Source organism: Periplaneta americana, chromosome 14, assembly GCF_040183065.1.
Source record: "Periplaneta americana isolate PAMFEO1 chromosome 14, P.americana_PAMFEO1_priV1, whole genome shotgun sequence".
In the NCBI taxonomy this organism is placed as follows: Eukaryota; Metazoa; Arthropoda; class Insecta; order Blattodea; family Blattidae; genus Periplaneta; species Periplaneta americana.
In genome coordinates this window covers 31,120,401-31,142,363 of record NC_091130.1, presented here as the reverse complement: position 1 = coordinate 31,142,363, position 21,963 = coordinate 31,120,401, and the positions used below count along the sequence as shown (strand labels likewise).

Genomic DNA, 21,963 nt, shown 5'->3' with positions numbered 1-21,963 from the left:
TCCAGCACCGAAAGTTACCCAGCATTTGCTCATATTGGGTTGAGGGAAAACCCCGGAAAAAACCTCAACCAGGTAACTTGTCCCGACCAGGATTCGAACCCGGGCCACCTGGTAACAACAACTGAATAGACTACAGTGGACTATAGTGGACTTTATGTTGTCAGCAAACAGCTGGATACATTAAGAAGATTGATTGATTGCAGGGGCGAATGCTAGTCACGAAAGTTAGGCTTGCTCTTTTATTCATAGGGGAAGATGGGAGGATATAATAATTCATAATTAATGAAAATAATTAGGCCCACATAAATAACTTATTTTATAATTATGAAATCATTATGAGTCATGGATCATATTCGCTTATGAGATGTAGAAGTTCGATATGATATAACAAACATGGCCAACAAAACAGTTTATTTAGTTTTTCCGACCCTGCCAATCAATGCATATTGTTGTATTGAGCTGCACTGAACGAGCGCACATATTCTCTATAATGTCTGTCTTGTCTTGAATAGTCCTTCGGGAAAATGGATTTAATAATAAGGTTTCGATAACACACAATTCCGAACTCATTGCAATACTTCAAATTAATGTTTAAGTATTAATAATACATGCAACAGCTAACACATGCATTCCGCTCATACAATTACATTGCACTCGCAGATCACAGCACATTCCTGCTGTCTATACTGCTCTGTGTAACGTTAAATAGTCGTTGGTGTAGCTCTCGGACCAGAGCTTCAAACAACACATAACAGAAGCATGTGCGCCTAGGACGGACTAAGGAGGAAGGCACTTGCGCGTGCATCATATTCTCGCTATTCTACGTCTTTCCGGTAGCTCCGGGAAACAAGCAAGTGTTGCGATACTTGCGGTTTGCAACCTGCGGATGGTATTACGCCTATACAATATTCCAAAAATCAAAATAAATTTTAATGTACGTAATCCCATTTTGAGAAATACACATTCTACGAAACTATTGGGCTTGCGCAGCAAGCATAGCATGCCCGGAGAAATCGCCCCTGACTGATTGATAATTTCAGTACTCCATATAACAGGAAATAACGCTCGACAATAAACACCTTCTCCTTTGTTGTGAGAACCATAATTGCAGAAATCAACACAACTCTGAATTCACAATATGTCAAACTACTGTATACAATAAATAGATACTTCTTTGCTAGGGAAACGTGGACAGCAGATGAGCGATAATTTCAATACTGTTTGTTTTGGTGCATATCGTATTTTCATTACCTTTTGTTGTATAAGAATTCTTAAATCAGTTTAATTCACATTAAAAGAAACCATGAAAATAACTGTAAAAAACGAGTAAAAGACGAAATAATCAGCACCTTCACCACAATGAAGCAGAATTCTTAGATTTCGAACACAAAGACACAACTGACCTGTGACTGTTCCAGCATGTCCTGGTAGCTAGCTACGTCTTTCTTAGCTGCAAGTAGATTGCGTTCCATCTCTCGTAGTTTCATTGTCGATTGTCGAAGTTTCTCGAGGAACTCCTCACTGTCAAGTCCACTCTGCTCCATCTCCACCAACTGACCAACAGATGCGATCAACACACAGCCCATTCCAAACACATCCACCACCACAAACAAAAAATCCACAGAAACTTGTCAGTAAGATGCAACATGGCAATCATTGCAAAGAAAACAGCAGAGGAATATAAATCAATTCCTTAATATTCACTATTTGCGTAAATGTGAGAAGAAATGAATAATTTCTTTATTTTTATTAGATTTCTGGAGAAACATGTCTGGTAAAAGAATCATCCGGTACAGTACTATAAATCAGAGAATTTATATAAAACCCTATATTTTAACAACAAATCGGACTACAAACTTATAAATAATTGATTAAATGGTGATCTTACTAGTGTTAATTGTGTAAACATGTACGGCTTACAGCTGTTTCGGTTCTTCTTCACACCATCCTCAGAGCCTACTAGATCTCGGCGTTATCTCGAACTTCGCTGCCTGTTGTGTGGGTGCATTCGATTGTTGAAAAGCGTTGAAATGTGGTGTCAAATAGTGTGTGTGTTCTGAAATTGATCTGTGTGTTGAGAATTTGATCAGGGTGTGTTTTAGTGTGTCTGTATATTTCATATTGTTTCTAGTGTGTTGAGTTTTTGGGTTGTATGTGTAGGCAGCTAACAGGCAGCGAAGTTCGAGATAACGCCGAGATCTAGTAGGCTCTGAGGATGGTGTGAAGAAACACCGAAACAGCTGTAAGTCGCACATGCTTACACAATTAACACTAGTAAGATCTCCATTTAATCAATTATTTATATTCAAGTGTTAAAAGTAGTGTACGAAAGATTCAACATGGATACAAACTTATCTTAAAATAAGCTCCTTAAACAAAAAAAGTAGATTCCAGGAAAATGAAGCAGAATCATTCATCTTTCACTTGAACTGTGGACTACATTTTATTTGATCACCTTACTAAATTCCAAATAAAAGGAAAAATACAGAATTAGAAAACATGCATAAGAAGATTTAAAACTCAAATAAAAAATTCACACTTCTTACATCTTTGCGAATAATTTGATTGCAATGTTGAATTGAGGAGTTACTGAGTAAGAAGGTTATGTTACTTTCACAAAGGTATTTATTAGGTTACATGGAAACTATCAGAAGTTATGAAATGTAAAGACACGCATTTGAAATGATTATATCTTTTCACAATACAGAAAATTATGTTAATATTAAACACAGAATTATTCATTGTCCATTATGTAAAGTTATTATCATATCATGCAAAATGTTTCAACTCTCAAACCATGCAGAATTAGTAAAATCATGTCAATACTCATTAGCAATAAAAATATACCTGCAGAAATGTACAGATGATACTGAAGCCAATCAATTTTTTACTTTATGCATGCCTTCACTAATTCCAATTTTCGAAATAATTTTTTTTTTTTCAAAATAACTACTGAAGCTTTACTGGCGACTGCGTACAGCTCCTTGACCGACTACTCTCCCTGGCACAATAAATAAGGAGCAAGGTATCCCTCTAATTATCAGTTAACCCTGAAGACGAGGAAGATGAACATCCTCGAAACATTGGTGGATCACCAACTTATGACCTGGCTGAAAGCTCGAGAACATTTTGAGTTATTTTTTTTTTTCGTAAGAAAATGCAAAGTTCGAGAAGTGTAATAAATTTCCTCGGTGTGACGCTGTGTTTTGATGCTCTCTTTTGTTCAAAATAAAAGTATAACAGATTAGTCCTATTATATTTCCACTTCCTCCTCCTCGTTTGCTTTAATGTAATATGTTTATGGGTTTAAAAAAATAAATAAATAAAAACATATTTCAATAATTACCGATTTGTTATGACAATCAGAACATATCAAAATAACGAAATATAGAAGTATTACTCCTTAAAAAATTATTCCTGGTCTTCATTATATATCTAAAACATAATTTTGATATTGATTTTAAAAATTATATTGAAGAAGTAGATTCCATATGAAACTTTAAGTATTGCTATATAGTACCATGTATAGTATGTAATAAAATTATCTATAACCTACAATGCTTACCCTAGCTTTAAGCCTTGAAATATCACCATCAGCTAGTGCAACTTTGAACTGACTCTGAAAATTAAACAGTGAGACACATCCAATACATTAACACAAGCAAAACAAACACAATAATCAAAACATAACAGCATGCTGAATTCAGTCAGAAAGTGACTCAAAAGTAATAAAAATTAAACATTTACAGACACAAATCACATAACGTAATAGAAAATTAAACACATACTTGTTGCATCACATGTAAGCTTATATTAGTATTCTTGTTTTAGTGTCACAAATCCTTCCTCAGAAGAACATGTCTGTGTCTGATAAAAAAATTACATTAAAAGTAGAGATAATTCAAGGAATTTATTTCTTAATTTACATTTGTGTTGGTTTCACTTCCATTATTATTATTCCATTTTCATGTGTATATATATTTTTTTAGAATGTTGTTGTTTTCTAATGCCAGCGTTTGACAATAAAGTCAATTGACCTCTTGCACTCCAATATTTTTCAAAGATATTATCCTGGTCAGCCACTGAAGCACAGATTTTGAGGTGTTCCGAATCCATTTCTTGGTTTGAGTTGCACAATGGGCAGTTAGGGGACTGGTATATTCCAATTCTATGCAGGTGTTTGGCCAAACAGTCATGGCCTGTTGCCAATCTAAATGCAGCTACAGACGATTTTCGTGGTAAATCAGGAATCAACTGTGGATTATGATGCAGGGAGTTCCATTTTTTCCCCTGAGATTGTGTTATCAAATTTTGTTTGTTGAAGTCTAAGTATGTAGATTTAATAAATCTTTTCACAGAGTAATACGTAGATTTAGTAATAGGTCTGTAAGTAGCAGTGCTGTGATAAATATATTTATTTTTTAAGCGGAAAATTATATGTCAATAGTTTTATTTAACTAAATTTTTGTATTTTGTGAAGTCAGTGTAAAGTAATGAGATAACACGAAATTTTGTTTAAATTGTCCCATAAACTTCAGAAACATCCTTTGCCTAATCATGTTAATAGACAGTGGCATACCATCAGGGGGGATAGGGTAGACATTGTCTATCCAAAGTCACGAAATAATTCATACTATACATATCTATTACACTTTTCTTATACATTCTTTTTAAATTTCTAAACAGATTTCTTTTAACTTCTGATAAAGTTGCGCATAATCTGTTTTAGGCACCTCAGAAATAAGTTTCTTGCAGCCATGGTGGATACTGCATGTGGGGGTAAACAAAACACGATCTATCTCTCCCATCTGCTTCAGTCTCACGTAGCTCCACCAGAGTACCTACTCTGGCTGCACTTTAAAAACCTGCACATGCAAAATCTCTTTCTTCCCTCACAGAGAGCATAACGCACCTTGCTCGCAGGTGGGTAGACATGTCTATCCTGGTTTATACAGTGCAAGCAATACAACAGTGATTCCTTCCCGTGAGTGTTGTTTCTTGTGCTGCAATTTTTAACAATCTCGATCAAGAATGGAAAGAGATCAGGCGATGATCGGCATGAAAAATGTGATTTTTGATTCTGTTAGTTTTCTCAAAAGCAATTCTTTGTTGTCTTTAACACTGAGCAGAAACTGAACTTAAGTCTGAAATAAATAGACAGTTCTTAATTAAATTTGTCCCACAAAGACGAAAATGTGACTAGAAAATATCAAAGTAGGGGAGAAGCGGGTACAGTAAGACAGGGAGAACAGTGAGATATTTTATTAGATGGTAAATTTTGATGTTGAGATGTTGGTGACAGTGGAGTTGTATGTTGCATGAGTAAAGTAACAGTATTTTCATACTCGATTTGATTCTAGTTATAAAGATGAGTGATGAAAAAATAATTCGTAATTTTTCACTCTAGAAGTAAAATTTTGGCTTGTGTTTAATGAAGTTTATATTGGATATACAAATGAGATATAAATATGAATGTTTTGTTACCTAATACTATGGTATTTGAGATTATGTTTGGCAAAGTTTCGTCTTTCTTGTTTTAATTTTGAAGTGATGCCGTTATTTTTAAATAAACTATGTGTAAAGGGAACAGTGAGATATGCCATTAAAGGGTACACTGAGACGTCTCACTGTCCCCATGTACCAATGATTTGCAAAAACAAACTGTAATTATATTACATTTACCAATAACTAAAATTAAAAATGAACATACTAGTAACCAATTTAGGAACTGTAGCATAAAATAATGGATACATTACGTTTCAATGGTTTCATAAATAAAAAATTATTCACAAAATTTAAGAAAATGTTAAAAAATAATAAAGAATTACATTAAATTCTTATAATTATAAGATTTGTTGTCACCAAAAATTCATTTCATTTTTTCGCAAAAGTTTGAAATGTCATGGAAAATTCACTTTTCCAAATGTTCCAGATGTTTCAATTGTTTCGAAGTGAGACATCAAAATGATTCTAAATAAGCCTACAGAATATGGCAAGATAAAGAGACAGCAAGCTTTCCTTTCTTTTGAAATAAATGTAAATAATTTCAATGTCCGTTAATAGACACTGTGGTGTCTCACTGTACCCTCCTGAATGGGAACAGTGAGACATTTGCCATGGGTAAATATATAATAGGATGCGAAACTTACTGAGTTTCTCGTAACACATACTAGAGGCGATGTTGTAGAAATTGATCTTGCTGCCATCTGTTTGTGGGAGGGGCGTTATTATATCTAGCAGCGCACCAAGTAGCGAAAAGAGTAATTACTCCATGCATTTAGCAGCGCACATGGTAACGAAAATGTTAAACTGTGCAGAAGTGTTCCCTCCCACCCTCATCGATATTCCAATTTAAAATAAAACATTTACAGTTTTATTCCTCACAGCATATTCTACTGAAAATTCTTACTGGAGCCCACAGGAAGATTAAAAGAGACGATGTGTTTTACACTACCCAATTAAAATATAACCAGACAGAGACAAAAAATAAAGCAAAAAGTTAGATAATTGGTATTGTATTCTTTGGGTATTTATTGTACAGCACAATGGAAAAGTCTGCAAGAACTACTTAGATAGTTCAATTTATTATATTACTATTACTTTACAATACATTCAACAACACTATTTTTACAACGTCCATAAACATCACTGTTTAACATACACTGCTTATACACACACATATCACTTTATGTTCACTTATTAGCAAGTTTCAATCCGCCATCTCGGGTTCTCGGCTCGACTCTCCCGTACAGCAATATCTCGAACGGATAAATAGAGAACTCTGGGTAATGTACCCAACACGTAGTTCTAATGTTCACCACCTACGACGTTGGGCGCTGATCACCTTATTTCAGACCCCCAAATCCAGATGGTGCTGACCGCAGTTTCGCATCCTATTATATATTTATCCATGCATTTGCATTTTTTTTGACAAACACGTATTGTATATTATGTCCTTTATCTATTAACATTTTTGTTTGTGTATTATTATACTCCATGTTTTAATGTCTATTTCTATTGCACTTGATTTTAAAAATACTTGAATTATTAGTTGCATACACATGTCTTAATATTTTGTGTGTCACTGTACCCACTACTCCCCTACTTGGACCTGAGCAGATGAAGAACCTTGGAGTCGTACTGGTATTTCTGCAGTAAAAACTTCCCAGTAAAAGGTATAAAGTATCCAGGGAGAAAAACATTAAAAATGCAGAAATGTTCCACATGTTGGGAAGAAGCAATAGAACACTGGTGGAAACATCATGCTTAGAAGCTTTTAGACATAATGAAAATGTGATATGGAATAGACGAATATTTCGTCACAGTATTGATGTAATATGACACCTCAGAAGGCAAGAATAAATTAGCCTTTAGAGAAAATCAAGAAGCCCACGAATCAGTAAGTAAATACAGTTATTTAGAAACCCTAGACTTACTGGCAATATAAGAAGCTTTCCATGTAAGACCAACTTGAAGGCAGTTCTGTTTTTAAAGGCATATCTATACATAAGCCTTACGATTTGATCCAGTCTGTCACTAAAGCTTTAAGGGAAAAACATTATTGTCCTCGAAATGATTGAGCTACGCCATTGTTAATAGATCATCTCTGTCTTATATTTTGCTTCTATAGAACTTATTTACTGTTGAATCTATATGAATTAAGTTAAATGAAAGATTGAACAAAATGTTCACCTACAAACTATGTAACTGTCTTCACTGAATTCAAAATTAGTAAAAAAAAAATAGGAAATAAGCTAATTAAATAAGAACTTCAGGGCAATATTTACTTAATACTAACTGCCAAATAAATATCTTGAAAATGATTAACCCGTAGAAGCCGGAGGACTTATGCCACTATTGCACGCAAATGCGTAACTCTTAACCAGGAGTTTGTATAACTGCATAATTGGGTAAATTCGTGTTGAGTTTGTTAGCCAAGCGGTTTAAGGCGCACAAGATATGTCCGGCCAGCATATCATGCCTATGATCGCAGGTTCGCGTTCCGGCCACTGCAGTCAATTGAGGCTGTGGTAAAAGATGGGGAGGGCCCATGTAAAGCAATCGGTGTAATTGTACACATGGAAGCCGATGGGGTTTCAGTTGACTGCACTTGAGATGATTTTGCTTCTTTTTTAAGAGAGAAAAGAAAAAAACAATACAAAAAACATTTTTTTATTGTTTTAATCAAGTGCAATGTCCTTAGTGTTATATAAAATTAAAGAATATCAACATATCTATATATATATAATTTGAACTGGTAATGGAAATTACGGGAAAACGGCTGAACGGATTTTAATGAATGACTCCTCATTTTGAAGCTTGGAACCCAAAGATTTTCAGAAAAATAGTTGCTTTCAGTGTAATGTCAATTTTCCTACACAATTTTCCTATTTTCCAAAATCCATGTCATCAGTTTTGAAAACTAATAGCTTTTCAGAATAAGACAGATACTATATGCGATAAAGAGCTAGAGTATCAACCAACTGTCAAATATCTTGGCGTAACTCTGGACCAGCGGTTGTCCTGGCATCAGCATCTCCATCAGATTAAAGGAAAAGCCATTGGACGCATAGTGCATATATTTCCGCCATTAAAATCAGGTGCCATAACCATTAAATGGAAACTGCATCTCTATAAGGCTTTGGTACTGCCAATTATAACACATGCTGCACCTTCCTGGGGCTATATGAACAGCAATGCTTACAAACCACTACAGGTTGCACAAAACAAGGCTCTTAAACTGATTCATGGGTCTGACTGGTTCACTAAAACATCTCAAATACATGAAGATCTCAGTATGCCTTATATACATGAAGTTTTTATCAAAATTATAAGGAAGTTTCATAGTCGACTTCAAAAAAGCCCAAATTATTTCATTAAAGGAATTGGAGACTATAATGTAAGACGACTTCAGACTGTATAGAGCGCTGAAAATGGCTATTTTTGATATTGCATAATAATCTAACTGGTGGTCTTGTGATACAGTATAAGGAAGCACATCTCCAAACAATTTTCAAGGACATCAACGTCTTCGAATTTGTGCGAAGAAGAGATTCTATAAACTAACATCACAAGGAACGACAACATCATAGTGCAGTCAGGGACACATTAAGTCCGATGTGGTCCGATACTGTATCAAAATGCAAGAAGAATTTAAAAAAAAAAAAAAAAAAAAAGACAGATACTAAAATAAACAATATTGTGACGCCCACGTGAGATTCGATCTCATGACCGATGGAGGAGAGGTTAAGTCGGCCTTGTTTTGGGCGGGTTGCGCGCGCATCTGCCTCCTGGGGCATGGCTACGTGCGGTGAAGGAGGGGAGCAGCAGCGTGCGAGATGATTCGAGAATGGACACACGCGTCGAAATATCGCGAACTATCCAGAACTCGTACTTTCTCGCAACGATGATTTTGCTATAAAAGAAGAAACGCAAGCGAACTTGAGCAGTTTCAGTTTATTCAGTCAGTGAATAAGCCAGAGCAAGCAAGCCAGTCTTGTGTACCGGAGTTCGACTCGAGTGTGGGTCCGCAACTGTGTCAGCATCCGAAGGCCTGAGTTCGAGTGCAGTGGACCGCAGTTGGAGGGACCTGAGTTCGAGTGCAGTGGACCGCAGTTGGAGGGACCTGAGTTCGAGTACAGTGAACTGTCTCTGAAGGTCTGTGGTTCGAGATACTGTGAACTCGAGTGACTGAGCTAGAAGAACTGTGAACTGAGAACTGACAGTTCTGATTTGTAAATATTAGTTAAGATTAAAAGTTCATTGTTGTTCGTAATAGTCCAAGTAAATTGTCATTGTCGTCAGTGGAGTGCAATAACGAACGCTGTGTTGCTGTGCGGAGAGCAAATCCCACTGTTGACGAGAGCGTTTAAGGTGAATTGTAGAAAGGAATTATTGTTGAGATAATAAAGTTACATTGTTGTTTAGTTTAAAAAGTTACAATATCATGGAGGCCATGACTCCAGAATTGCCAACAGATTCTCTGACATAATGCCAATAGGTCGATCTTCATTTGTCTCTATATTGGCTACTAAAAACTTCAAAACTTATTACGAAGGTTATATTATCATGAATAAAATTTACAGATCAACGTATTTTATATATAATGTACAATTTATAACATATTATATCACGTCCTGACCATAATACTAGCTAGCCACTACAACGGACGCATGGCTCCTAAAGGTTAAGGTAAGTGACTCCAACGGCACAAACATTAGCTTACATCTGAAACAACACATTACAGCAATATAAAATAAAGAAAGCATTTTCATAACAAACAAGTTACATTATAGAGAAGTGTTGTTAATCATATTCAGCAAACAGAAGGACAATAAAGCGAGTAACAGAAGTGTATACATACAATTTAAATGTTACACCAAAATTACCTCTTGCAAAAGCAGCCTCAAGGCATCAACGTCATTTGATAATGCTGGAGATTTAGGAGCGTCGTGATCGAAGACACTGTCGTTGGCTCCTGGGGGACTTGTTGGCCCTTCAGATGATGAAGAAGTTGTAGGTGAAGTGCCTGTCAGAGGTAGCGTAAGGCTGCTGTCTTCTGACCGAGTCCCGTCAGGCGAAGTAATGCCACCATCACTTCCATGATGGAGATTTCGTGAGGAACTTCGTGGAGGTGGCTGCTGCTGCTGTTGTTGCTGCTGTTGCTCCATCTGTCGGCGTTGTTCCTCTCGTTCTCTATCAGCCTATGTAACAGGAAAGTAAAGTTAGCACCAGATACAGGAACGTCTTTCTCATTAGTTATTAAATTAAAGGTTCGAGAAAAATTTAGTAATAGAATCTCTATTTAATATACAGAGTAATGCATGACTAACGACCCGTACTTTAGGAATCAGTTATGTAGGCCATTTTGAGCATAAACTGTTATATAAACATGGGTCCGATTACCAGCCATTAAGGAGTTACAGCTGATTGATGAAAATGGCAGTTAGTTCTGCTCAAAACCAAGGACTATTAACTTAAAATACTGTGGCAACCATGCTCGAAAGTTCTCGCTGCCTCGGGAGTCGAGCACGCGTCCCGCAGAAGGAAGGGCGCGCGAGAAGACAGGCGGTGGAGAGGGGAGACGAAAGCCAGCTTCGGTGGGCACTGAGCACGGCTTAGAGAGGAGAGAAGGGGACGCAAAGCTGCAGGCGCTGCGATGTGCGAGGTGAAACATCCCGAACAGATGGTTCTGGAAAGCGACGCAAGCCGATTGGGTGGAAGATACTGGATGCAGTACATTCTGGAACTATGATTTAGTAATAAATAGAAGACGCGAAGAAGAGCCGACGCAGTTTTAGTTTGGACAGCAAGTTCAGTCAGCCTTGTGAAGCAGCCGTGAGCAAGCAAGGAAGTCAGCCTTCGAGACCGGAGTTCGACTTGAGCGGGTCCGCAACTGTGGCAGCGACCAGGCGAGTGCGGCACATCCAGAAGTCTTGAGTTCGAAGTTCAGTGGCCTGTCTCTAGAAGTCTTGGGTTTGATATACTGTGAATTTGAGTGAATGAGCAAGAAGAAGTAGCCAAGGCAAACGAACTGTGAACTGAGAACTGACAGTTTTGTTTTGTAAATAGTGCTTTGTGAACATTAGTCGAGATTAGGAGTACATTGTTGTTCTCAATAATCCTAGTGAATTGTCATTGTCGTCTGTGGAGTGCAATAATGAATACTGTGTTGGTGTGTAGAATACCCATTGTTGACGAGAATGTTTAAACATAAAAATAGAAAGCCATTATTGTTGTCAATAAAAGTAACATTATTATTGTTTTGAAATAAAAGTCACAATACACAGAAATATTAATTCAAAATACTGTATTAATAATAAAATAAACATACCTCAGTTTGGAAGCAAATTTTCAAATATCCCTCCTTCCATTTTAATGCATTTGGCTGCACGGATGTGAATGGTGAGTGTGTTCTGTATTTCGGAATGGCTGTCCCTGATGAGAGCAGCTGATAATCACCAGACCTACCTTTCCCTTCTTCCCTGTTCAATCTTCCATTTAGTTTACGTTCCAATGTTTGTATTACAATGCAAGCAACTCTAAAACCTGATTCACAGTATGACATTTCAAACTAATGATAATCGATTTCATTTTTGTTTTGTTACCGATAAGCTGGTATAATTTAATGTGTAACACTTTTATTAAGCCGCCAATGCTTATCTACTATAATAGTCATTTACATGAATAAGATTTTTACATGAACGTTTTCGATACCATTTTTTGTATAATCTTCAGATGCATTATAATTAAAATTAACAATTAACATTTGTAAATGATTGAAAACCTAGCCATTGGTGTGTGTGTTCTGTGAACTTCTTTTCGTGATTAAGTGTGTGATACATTTATGGATGTCGCTTGTACTTGTGTGTCTACTAGTAATTAGTGCTAATAATAATACTAAGCTTACTTGATATCAATCAATTTCTAAAATGCAATATAAAACTTATAGCATAACACCAATATAAAAACTTTTATAAAAGAACACTTGTTTGGTCGTTTTTGTTATTCTGTCTTTGAGTTCTGTTGTGTCTTGCCTTTTAATGGGGCGATTATAACTGTTCTCTCTTTGTTTTTATATAAAACTTCATAATACTAAAATGCTGAATCGTTGTGTAAGAAGCACTGGCTTTGCTTGAATACGGAGCTCGACATCAAACCAAATTGTAACTCAACCTGTTAGACGATCGAATTTGCATAGGAAATAGTGGACAACAGTGAACTCAAAAATGGTAATGTTAACATGTGGTTACGTGACAAGTAAAAAGTAGATAAGGTTTTATACAACAACAACAACAACAACACACAGTGCAAAAGTGAAATTAATAATTCGTAAGTTACCCCAGTTCACTTCGTAAAAAATCAAGTGATTAAAACAAGTGCTCTACAAATTGCTTCTTACACAACGATTCAGCATTTTAGTATTACGAAGTTTATATAAAAACAAAGAGAGAACACTTATAATCGCCCCATTAAAAGGCAAGACACAACAGAACTCAAAGACAGAATAACAAAAACGACCAAACAAGTGTTCTTTTATAAAAGTTTTTATATTGGTGTTACGCTATAAGTTTTATATAAAAACAAATAGAGAACACTTATAATCACTCCATTAAAAGGCAAGACACAACAGAACTCAAAGACAGAATAAAAAAAACGACCAAACAAGTGTTCTTTTATAAAAGTTTTTATATTGGTGTTATACTATAAGTTTTATATAAAAACAAAGAGAGAACACTTATAATCGCTCCATTAAAAGGCAAGACACAACAGAACTCAAAGACAGAATAACAAAAACGACCAAACAAGTGTTCTTTTATAAAAGTTTTTATATTGGTGTTATACTATAAGTTTTATATTGCATTTTAGAAATTGATATCAAGTAAGCTTAGTATTACTATTAGCACTAATTACTAGTAGACACACAAGTACAAGCGACATCCATAAATGTATCACACACTTAATCACGAAAAGAAGTGCACAGAACACACACACCAATGGCTAGGTTTTCAATCATTTACAAATGTTAATTGTTAATTTTAATTATAATGCATCTGAAGATGATACAAAAAATGGTATCGAAAACGTTCATGTAAAAATCTTATTCATGTAAATGACTATTATAGTAGATAAGCATTGGCGGCTTAATAAAAGTGTTACACATTAAATAACGATAATCCGATACATGTTCATATGATATTTTACGCTCAAAATGGCCTATAGAACTGGTTCCTAAAGCGTGGGTCAGTAGTCATAGAGGAGAAAATTAAAGTGTGTCAGTGTGGATTTCAAAGAGGAAAATCAATGGTTGATCAGATCTTTTCATTAAGACAACACTGGATCTTTCATCTCTTGTTCCGGTGGGGTGGGGGGGGGGAAATCTCGCACAACCTTAGTAACACTTTACTAACACACAGTCCTACAACACCAAGTCTTAATAACAACATCAACAACTATAATTGCTTTTAATGTCAAAAGAAATTAGAAAGAATGTTTTCATCCAAGAGATGTGACAAAGAAGCTGGATGAAAACCTAGGATAGATTGAATATCATTTGTGTCAACAAACGATCATGCATGAAACTCTATCGACTTCTTTAATTGAAACTTTATGTAGGAAATGTAAATTCTGTAAATAAAAACATACTTATATATTATAATAATGTTCTCCAACATATTAAACTACGCAAACGTCAACATAAAGTGTACCAACCTGCAGAGATTGTTTGATCAGCTGAGCTACTTCACTATTCTGTGGGTCCTTCTCTCGACCAATGAGGAACTTCACAAGACCACAGGTATTACGGAGCACTGATGCAGCATATGCTTGAGTAACTCCCACCAGTGACTTGCCATCAACTTCTATTATTTGATCATTCACCTGTTGGTACAATCGAAACGTGAAATATTTCCGTAAGATAAAATAGGTATAGTAATTGAGGGGTTGGGTGCAAGAAAGGCACTTCTCTCAAATGCAAGTTTTGAGAAAATTGATGTTGAAAATTCAAACCGTAATGACATTACCTATGCACGCCTTTACATTTTGGGTACTCTTGACCTCTATAATCACAGTATTGAACTACAAATTGGTGATCATATGCATAGCAGATCAGAGAACACAAAGCGTTTTACTCAAAAGGGCACATCCTCTAAAATGCCCTTCTTGCACCCAGCCCCTCAATTGAAGTAAGAAGCTATCTAGTAACTACCAATCTCGATGAACAGTTAAAGGATCTTGTTTCTGGTGTCATATGACAAATATTTCATGTATATGATTGAAGGAGAAAACTTTAATTCCAAAGAATGAAATTTAATGTAGAATGTTTCATTTTTGCTGGCAGAGTTAGGGCATAAGGCCTTCTCTTCCACTCAACCAGCCTTAATCAATACAATAGTGACATACATATTTAAATTATGAATATTTACAATACACTAAAGAGCCTACAGCAGTAACCTTGAGTTAAATTTTAACGACTAGTGTGTGTTTATTTAATTTGAGATAAGGTCTATACGAAAAAGTAATAATTTATGAGCCAATATGATACAATTCAATCTATATGCAATATACGCGTGCATATAATTATAATTAAGTTGAATTAGCTAGTTTCTTAAATGATGAGAATTAATTTAAAAGTAGTTTACAGGAACTATGTTTATAGGGATCAAAATATATATTGATATAATGAGAATAATATTACTGTAATGGGATTTAGCTATTAGGGATTTTGTATTCTATTTAAACAAATTAATGTTAATAATAAGGATGGACAGATATAAGTTTCATTATAAGTAATAAATATTAATCAGTAATTATTAAGCAAGAATTTATGTATCTACGCAAAGATTAATTTTTGGTCCTACAGAATATATCTGTTATGGTAACAATTGATATTTGCTCCAGCACCGAGGTAGAACCAAGGACTCAGGTTCGATCCCCGGCACCAGAACGAATTTTTCTCCTCCAGTATCAATTGTTACCATAACAGATATATTCTGTAAGACCAAAAATTAATCTTTACGTAGATTTTTCGAGCAACAGTGCATTTTACTGTGGAATACCGGCCACCAAGTCACTCAATTGAGTGCGCTCCTTGTATAATGGCAGCTGTCTTAATATAAATGTCAACATACATGTCGAATTTGGAGTAAGGCCACAAAGGGAAAGACACTGGAGGAGGCGGATTCGATCTGGTGCTGTGGGTTGAACTTCGGCATAGCTCATTGGTTAGAGCTCTTGATACATAGAACCAAGGACTTGGGTTCGATCCCCGGCATCAGAACAAATTTTCCTCCTCTAATAATATCATAATAATATCAAGAATTTATGTAATTTTGAAGTCACTGTCCAACAACCCCTTACATCACACCGAAGCAAGTTCCAATTTCTGGCAACTGAAACTGTATAGGATGAAAAATATAAAGATGTCTTGTGGCAAAGTATAATGAGCAAGTTGTTGTGATGAGGCCTGGTACTTAGCTGATGATATGCAGATAAATTTTGAAAACAAGAAGCCAAGTAGACTGGAGTAGTGGTGTGTCGAATTTGAAATACGAGTAAGAGAATGCATGACTTGTCAATCGCTTAGCCTTAACTAAGACGGAGATTGAAAGATAGGGAACATGATCATACTTACGAATATTGCAAATGTAGTGGATGCATGCATTATGCACATGTTGTAGCCTACTGCTCAAATTTGCATTTAGGTTACTTAATATAACATCGCAATAGTCGAAGTGTGGTATCATGAGTGTTTGTACAAGGATTAATTTTAGTTTATCAGGAAGAAAGTATGCACTATCACCTTTACTTTTTAACTTTGCTCTAGAGTATGCCATTAGGAAAGTCCAGGATAAGAGAGAGGGTTTGGAATTGAACACATTACATCAGCTGCTTGTCTATGCGGATGACGTGAATATGTTAGGAGAAAATCTATAAACGATTAGGGAAAACATGGGAATTTTACTGGAAGCAAGTAAAGAGATGGGTTTGGAAGTAAATCCCGAAAAGACAAAGTATATGATTATGTCTCATGACGAGAATATTGTACGAAATGGAAATATAAAAATTGGAAATTTATCTTTTGAAGAGGTGGAGAAGTTCAAATATCTTGGAGCAACAGTAACAAATATAAATGATACTCAGGAGGAAATTAAACATAGAATAAATATGGGAAATGCCTGTTATTATTCGGTTGAGAAGCTTTTATCATCCAGTCTGCTGTCAAAAAATCTGAAAGTTACAATTTATAAAATAGTTATATTACCAGTTGTTCTTTATGGTTGTTAAACTTGGACTCTCACTTTGAGAGAGGAATATAGGTTAAGGATGTTTGAGAATAAGGTGCTTAGGAAAATATTTAGGGCTAAAAGGGATGAAGTTACAGGAGAATTGAGAAAGTTACACAACACAGAACCGCACGCATTGTATTCTTCACCTGACATAATTAGGAACATTAAATCCGGACGTTTGAGATGGGCAGGGCATGTAGCACATATGGGTGAATCCAGAAATGCATATAGAGTGTTAGTTGGGAGGCCGGAGGGAAAAAGACCTTTAGGGAGGCCGAGACGTAGATGGGAAGATAATATTAAAATGGATTTGAGGGAGGTGGGATATGATGATAGAGAATGGATTAATCTTGCTCAGGATAGGGACCAATGGCGGGCTTATGTGAGGGCGGCAATGAGCCTCCAGGTTCCTTAAAAGCCAGTAAGTAAGTAAGGAAGAAAGTATTTCAGTTGCTTCAATGAGTGAATAATCGAAAATTTTTTTTGGAAGTGAGATTCACTTGTTCATTCCATTCCAGGTGGCAATCCATATAAATTCCTAGCTTCCTCACAGTCGAACTGTATGGGGCATCTTAAAATGTGCATCTTCAAAAGACATTCCGTTATGTTAGAACTTTATATCCTAACAATACAAATGCATCATACATCCTGTAAACAAAATCACGGCCTTGCTAATGTCTCTGTGGGTTAGCTTAACAGTTAACAGTAATAACCAGATATAAAATTCTGGAAGGAAGGAAAGAAAAAAGACAGGAAAATGTTAAAAAACGGAGCACAGCATTGTAAAGTGTTAAAAATCCAATCAATCAACTAAGCTAATATTAAGTATTTAGTTAAGAGTCAGTGAAGACAATTTTCTAAATAGCAGGCCTCTCAACTACACATTGATAGATCTGTTTTAAGGTGTAGTCTGTTTCCTTAAGGGGTTAGGTACAGCTTACAGCAGTAAAATTTTTGGAAATATACAACATTTTTTTTTTCCTCCATTAGGTGTATTTTGTACAATAATGAAAATTGGTATGTGTAAAACACTGTCCTGCTATATGAAAAAAATACTTTTATGATTTAAAAAAATTATGTATATATATTTTTTCATAATTCAAAATGGTGGCAGTTTACTGTACAGTGATGAAGCGTTTCCCTCATAACTCATAAACTTGTTAACTTTTTCATGTTCTCTCTTTTATTTTATTGCTGAAACTCATGTTTACAATATCATGCTCTTTCAACTGCATTTCTTAATAAATAATATATATATTTTTTTTATTTTGTGTTAGAAGAAAATACTGATATTTGACCATTTTTTAAAATGAATTTATTTTTTATCAGACAATCTATTAAAGGTAGAGAAGTAATTTTGCATCATATTGTAGATAAGACATGCATAAATACACACAAAAAATTTCATCACAGAATGTTGGATAGTTTTCGAGTTATGTGGGAAATGCCATCACTACTAAGTGAACTGAATTTGGGGGAGGGGGGGGGGATAAATAAATCGTAAAAATATATTTTTTTTCTTAAAGCAGGACAGTGTTTTACACATACTAATTTTCATTATTGTACAAATACAGTACTGGAGGAAAAAAATGTTGAATATTTCCAAAATTTTACTGCTGTAAGCTGTACCTAACCCCTTAAAAAAAACCTGCAAGGATAAAGTAGTTACGTAATCTGTAGCTCAATTTTCAAATGTGCAAGAACTATAACATATCTACGACTGAAGATAATAGCAATAAAAATTTTCATGGACAACACTGAAGCATAAGGAATATTACAAAAGAATAATTTCACTTATTTGATCCTACTAACAATACACATTTAACAATTGTATCTCCAAAGTTCACTAACAAGCAACCAGATTGCAGAAATAAGAAATAAGCATTTTTAACTCCATTATAAAAAAAAATCTTCGTATCAGAAACAAAAAAAAAAAAAAGAAAGAAAGAAGACACTACTAACTTGAATTCTTCCATCCCTCGCAGCAGCACCATGCTCTGTGATTGTCTTCACAAAAATACCCAATTTCTCCAAACCCGCGTCTGCACCCACACCCATTCCTATAATGCTGAGTCCAAGTCCTTCAGGACCTTTGGTCAGCTCCACTGGGAAAACTTCCATTTTTTCCACACGTTTTTCAAGTTCATATTCAGCTGAAGCAGCTACAGGATCAACATCTTCATTGCGTCGATCGTAATCGTTCACAGAGAATGTACTGTATACCTGTCACAAATATTAATGTATTCACATATTTAATTAACTTTAAAATTAATCTTAAAATATAATAATTCAACATACAGTAAAATCCTTCGTAACCGGCACCCAAATAACCGGAAAACCCAAAACAACAGCACTTTTGGCTAGGCCAAAAAAAAAGTTTAAATCTGTCATATTGCCACAATCTGGGCTGTCCGTTTTGCCACATTAGGAAGTTCGCACTAGCTTTCATTTTCAGTGACTATTGGTACCTAAAATCAGTGTATTATTTGTGTTGTGTGATGTGTCTTAATAAGAAAATCCACACAGTTTTTATGTTTATTTAATTATGTTCGGGCCATGAGTGTTCCCACATTTAATTTTCAGTGAACATTCGAACCTAAAATTAGTGTCTTATTTCGAACCTAAAATTAATGTATTATTTGTGTTGTGCAATGTATTTTAATAAGAAAATCCACACCGTTTTTTATGTTTATTCAGTTAAAAGCATGTGATAGAAAAATAAACTTCACATAGCTGCAGTTTCAACATTTGGCACCATGAAATACGAATTTTTTTTGTATATACCGGTATTTATTCAATAATCTGGCAAAATCTCTAGCTGGAACTAACCTGGTCACTTTGGTGCTGGATAAGAGATATTCTACAATTTTTGTTTTATCAGTTACACAAATCTATTAACTTCATTCCATAACCGATAAATTTCCTAATATGTCTAAGAGAATGAATTAACAAACCAATGATGAAATTTGAGGGAAAATTTTGTCTACCAAAACTACCTGAAATTAACTCATTCTACAAAAAGAACATGTTTCATAGTAAGCAGGTTTTTCATTTGCCGAAGAGAGTGGGAGAATGTTTGTAAGAAGCATTTCTTAAATATCATGAGGAATAAAATCAACTCAGAAACACTTGAAAACGGGAAAATATATTCGTTTATATTGAAAAACTGAACACAATTTTAAAAGTGCTAGAAAACACTGATATGCTGAAACATTCGGTTAATTCATTATACAAAGATGAAAATAACTGTCCATGTGGACAACTCTTGTTACACAGTACGGGTAATTTCAAATACCTGGATTTAAATATCAAACTTACACAAAAATAAGCATAAATATCAAACTTACACAAAAATAAGCAAACACTTTAGTCCCTTTCCATAAGATTAGAAGTTTTCCTTTCATATTTCATTCCAGAAGCAAACATCAGCTACTTGCCAGATTTTCACACAATATTAAATCTTCCCCAAATTATTACAATTTATATTACAGGAAAATTAGAAAAGAAGATACACTGTATAATGTTCATTACACGATAAATGTTGTCTCTCACCTTGATTGGTCCAGTACTAAATGTAACTTTCGTATTTTTCTTGACAGGAATAGGGTAATCTACATCATCTTCTTCTTCTGACTCTGGTAAACCAGGAACTTCCATCCAAAAATGACCATCTTCGAAATAATGAACACCATTCTCAACTACAATCTACAATAAAACAAAAATATGAAAATGTAAGAAAAAACTAATATATATATATTATTAAATACAAATAAACAAAGAAATGCATAACTTTTAGAGCATCACAGAATTTTTAAGTCCTATCATATTTTTTCCAAATAAAATAGAGAAAAAATAACCTCTCCAAAACTATCAAATTCAGTATTAGCCTATTAACAATAATTAAAGCTTCAATACTTTCATTTTGTGTGAAAAGAAACTCACTCAAACTAAATTTAAGGCATATTTTTCACACTAACAAAAAGATCAGATGCTAGAGTCCCACAAAGAATATCATCTGACAGTTCTTGAAGTTAAGCACTATTGTGTATTTTGACTCATGAGGGCTGAATACAAACAAACTACGACCAATATTTAGGAGAAATTGGTGTACACAGACAGACAGACAGACGGAATGCCCAAAACTGTTTTTCGGTACCAGTGATAATGGAAACGTGTATTTCCGCGAAAATATAGAAACTGATTTTTTGCAGCATCATAATACTTTCTCTTTCACACTTCGTACAAAGACAGAAGTGAAACTAATGTGGGTTGATTTGATACCTAAATCACAAAACTCACCACTTTTCCTGGCTGAGGAATGAAGTCTTCCGTTCTCGGCTCTTGTTCAGTAATCCCATCCTGGTCATTAAGGCTGCTCACCGAGCCCAAAAGACCAGACTCTGATCCGGATTGAGATCCAATATGACTCGATGTCATGGAGTCTTCCATTGTTACACTCATCTCACTCCTAGATCTGAAATATTTGTGCAAAACGTGCTCAAGATAAATTTTTTCTATTTCTGAGATGGAGACATGTAGGGTTGCCATATTTAAAAAGTGAAAATCCGGAACACTTTACTTTCATCTTTAAAATGTGCAAAATAGAAAAGAGGCAAAAATAAATTAATCAACTTCTTGCAGAATATGTATGGTAAGACTTTCCTGTGTTAAATTTCAACGTACCTCATTAACATGTTTCGACCTATTTATGGGTCAACTTCAGAACTGGTCGTTGTTGGTCTTGGCGCCACTTGTTTCCTATGAGGGTGTGTTTCTGTTCACAGGAAACAGAACAAGTGGCGCCAAGACCAACAACGACCAGTTCTGAAGATGACCCATAAATAGGTCGAAACATGTTAACGAGATACGTTGAAATTTAACACAGGAAAGTCTTACCATACACATTCCGAAGTGATACAGTGTTAAAAGTTGTATAATCAAGATGTACAACTTCTTGCGTTAGCAACAAAACACGTGACTATTGTTGAGTAAAGGAAAAGTTAAAAATGTTCAATCAAAATTATTTACAAATATACAAATGTATCTGTAACGAAGAGTTTACAAAATACAATATTTCCACCTCATATATATATTTTTTAAAATGTATTATCAATTTTACTGCTATTTCACACTGAAGTTAAAATACACAGAGTAATATATAAAAAAAATAACATAG

General features: G+C 34.9%; 1 protein-coding gene across 12 annotated transcripts in view; it reads right to left on the bottom strand.

Moving 5' to 3' along the window:
* Positions 1 to 21,963, bottom strand: part of Spn (Spinophilin) — a 595,298-nt gene that overhangs the window by 47,326 nt on the left and 526,009 nt on the right. For 10 of the 12 annotated variants that reach the window (XM_069845172.1, XM_069845171.1, XM_069845175.1 and 7 more), the window contains 7 exons: positions 21,087 to 21,261; positions 20,340 to 20,492; positions 18,750 to 19,010; positions 14,212 to 14,379; positions 10,389 to 10,703; positions 3,566 to 3,619; positions 1,404 to 1,553 (listed from right to left, as the gene is read on the bottom strand). In XM_069845172.1, the coding sequence (XP_069701273.1) occupies positions 1,404 to 1,553; positions 3,566 to 3,619; positions 10,389 to 10,703; positions 14,212 to 14,379; positions 18,750 to 19,010; positions 20,340 to 20,492; positions 21,087 to 21,261 (1,276 nt within the window). The remainder of the gene's footprint in view (positions 1 to 1,403; positions 1,554 to 3,565; positions 3,620 to 10,388; positions 10,704 to 14,211; positions 14,380 to 18,749; positions 19,011 to 20,339; positions 20,493 to 21,086; positions 21,262 to 21,963) is intronic. The other 2 variants (XM_069845176.1, XM_069845177.1) reach the window with 2 other exon arrangements.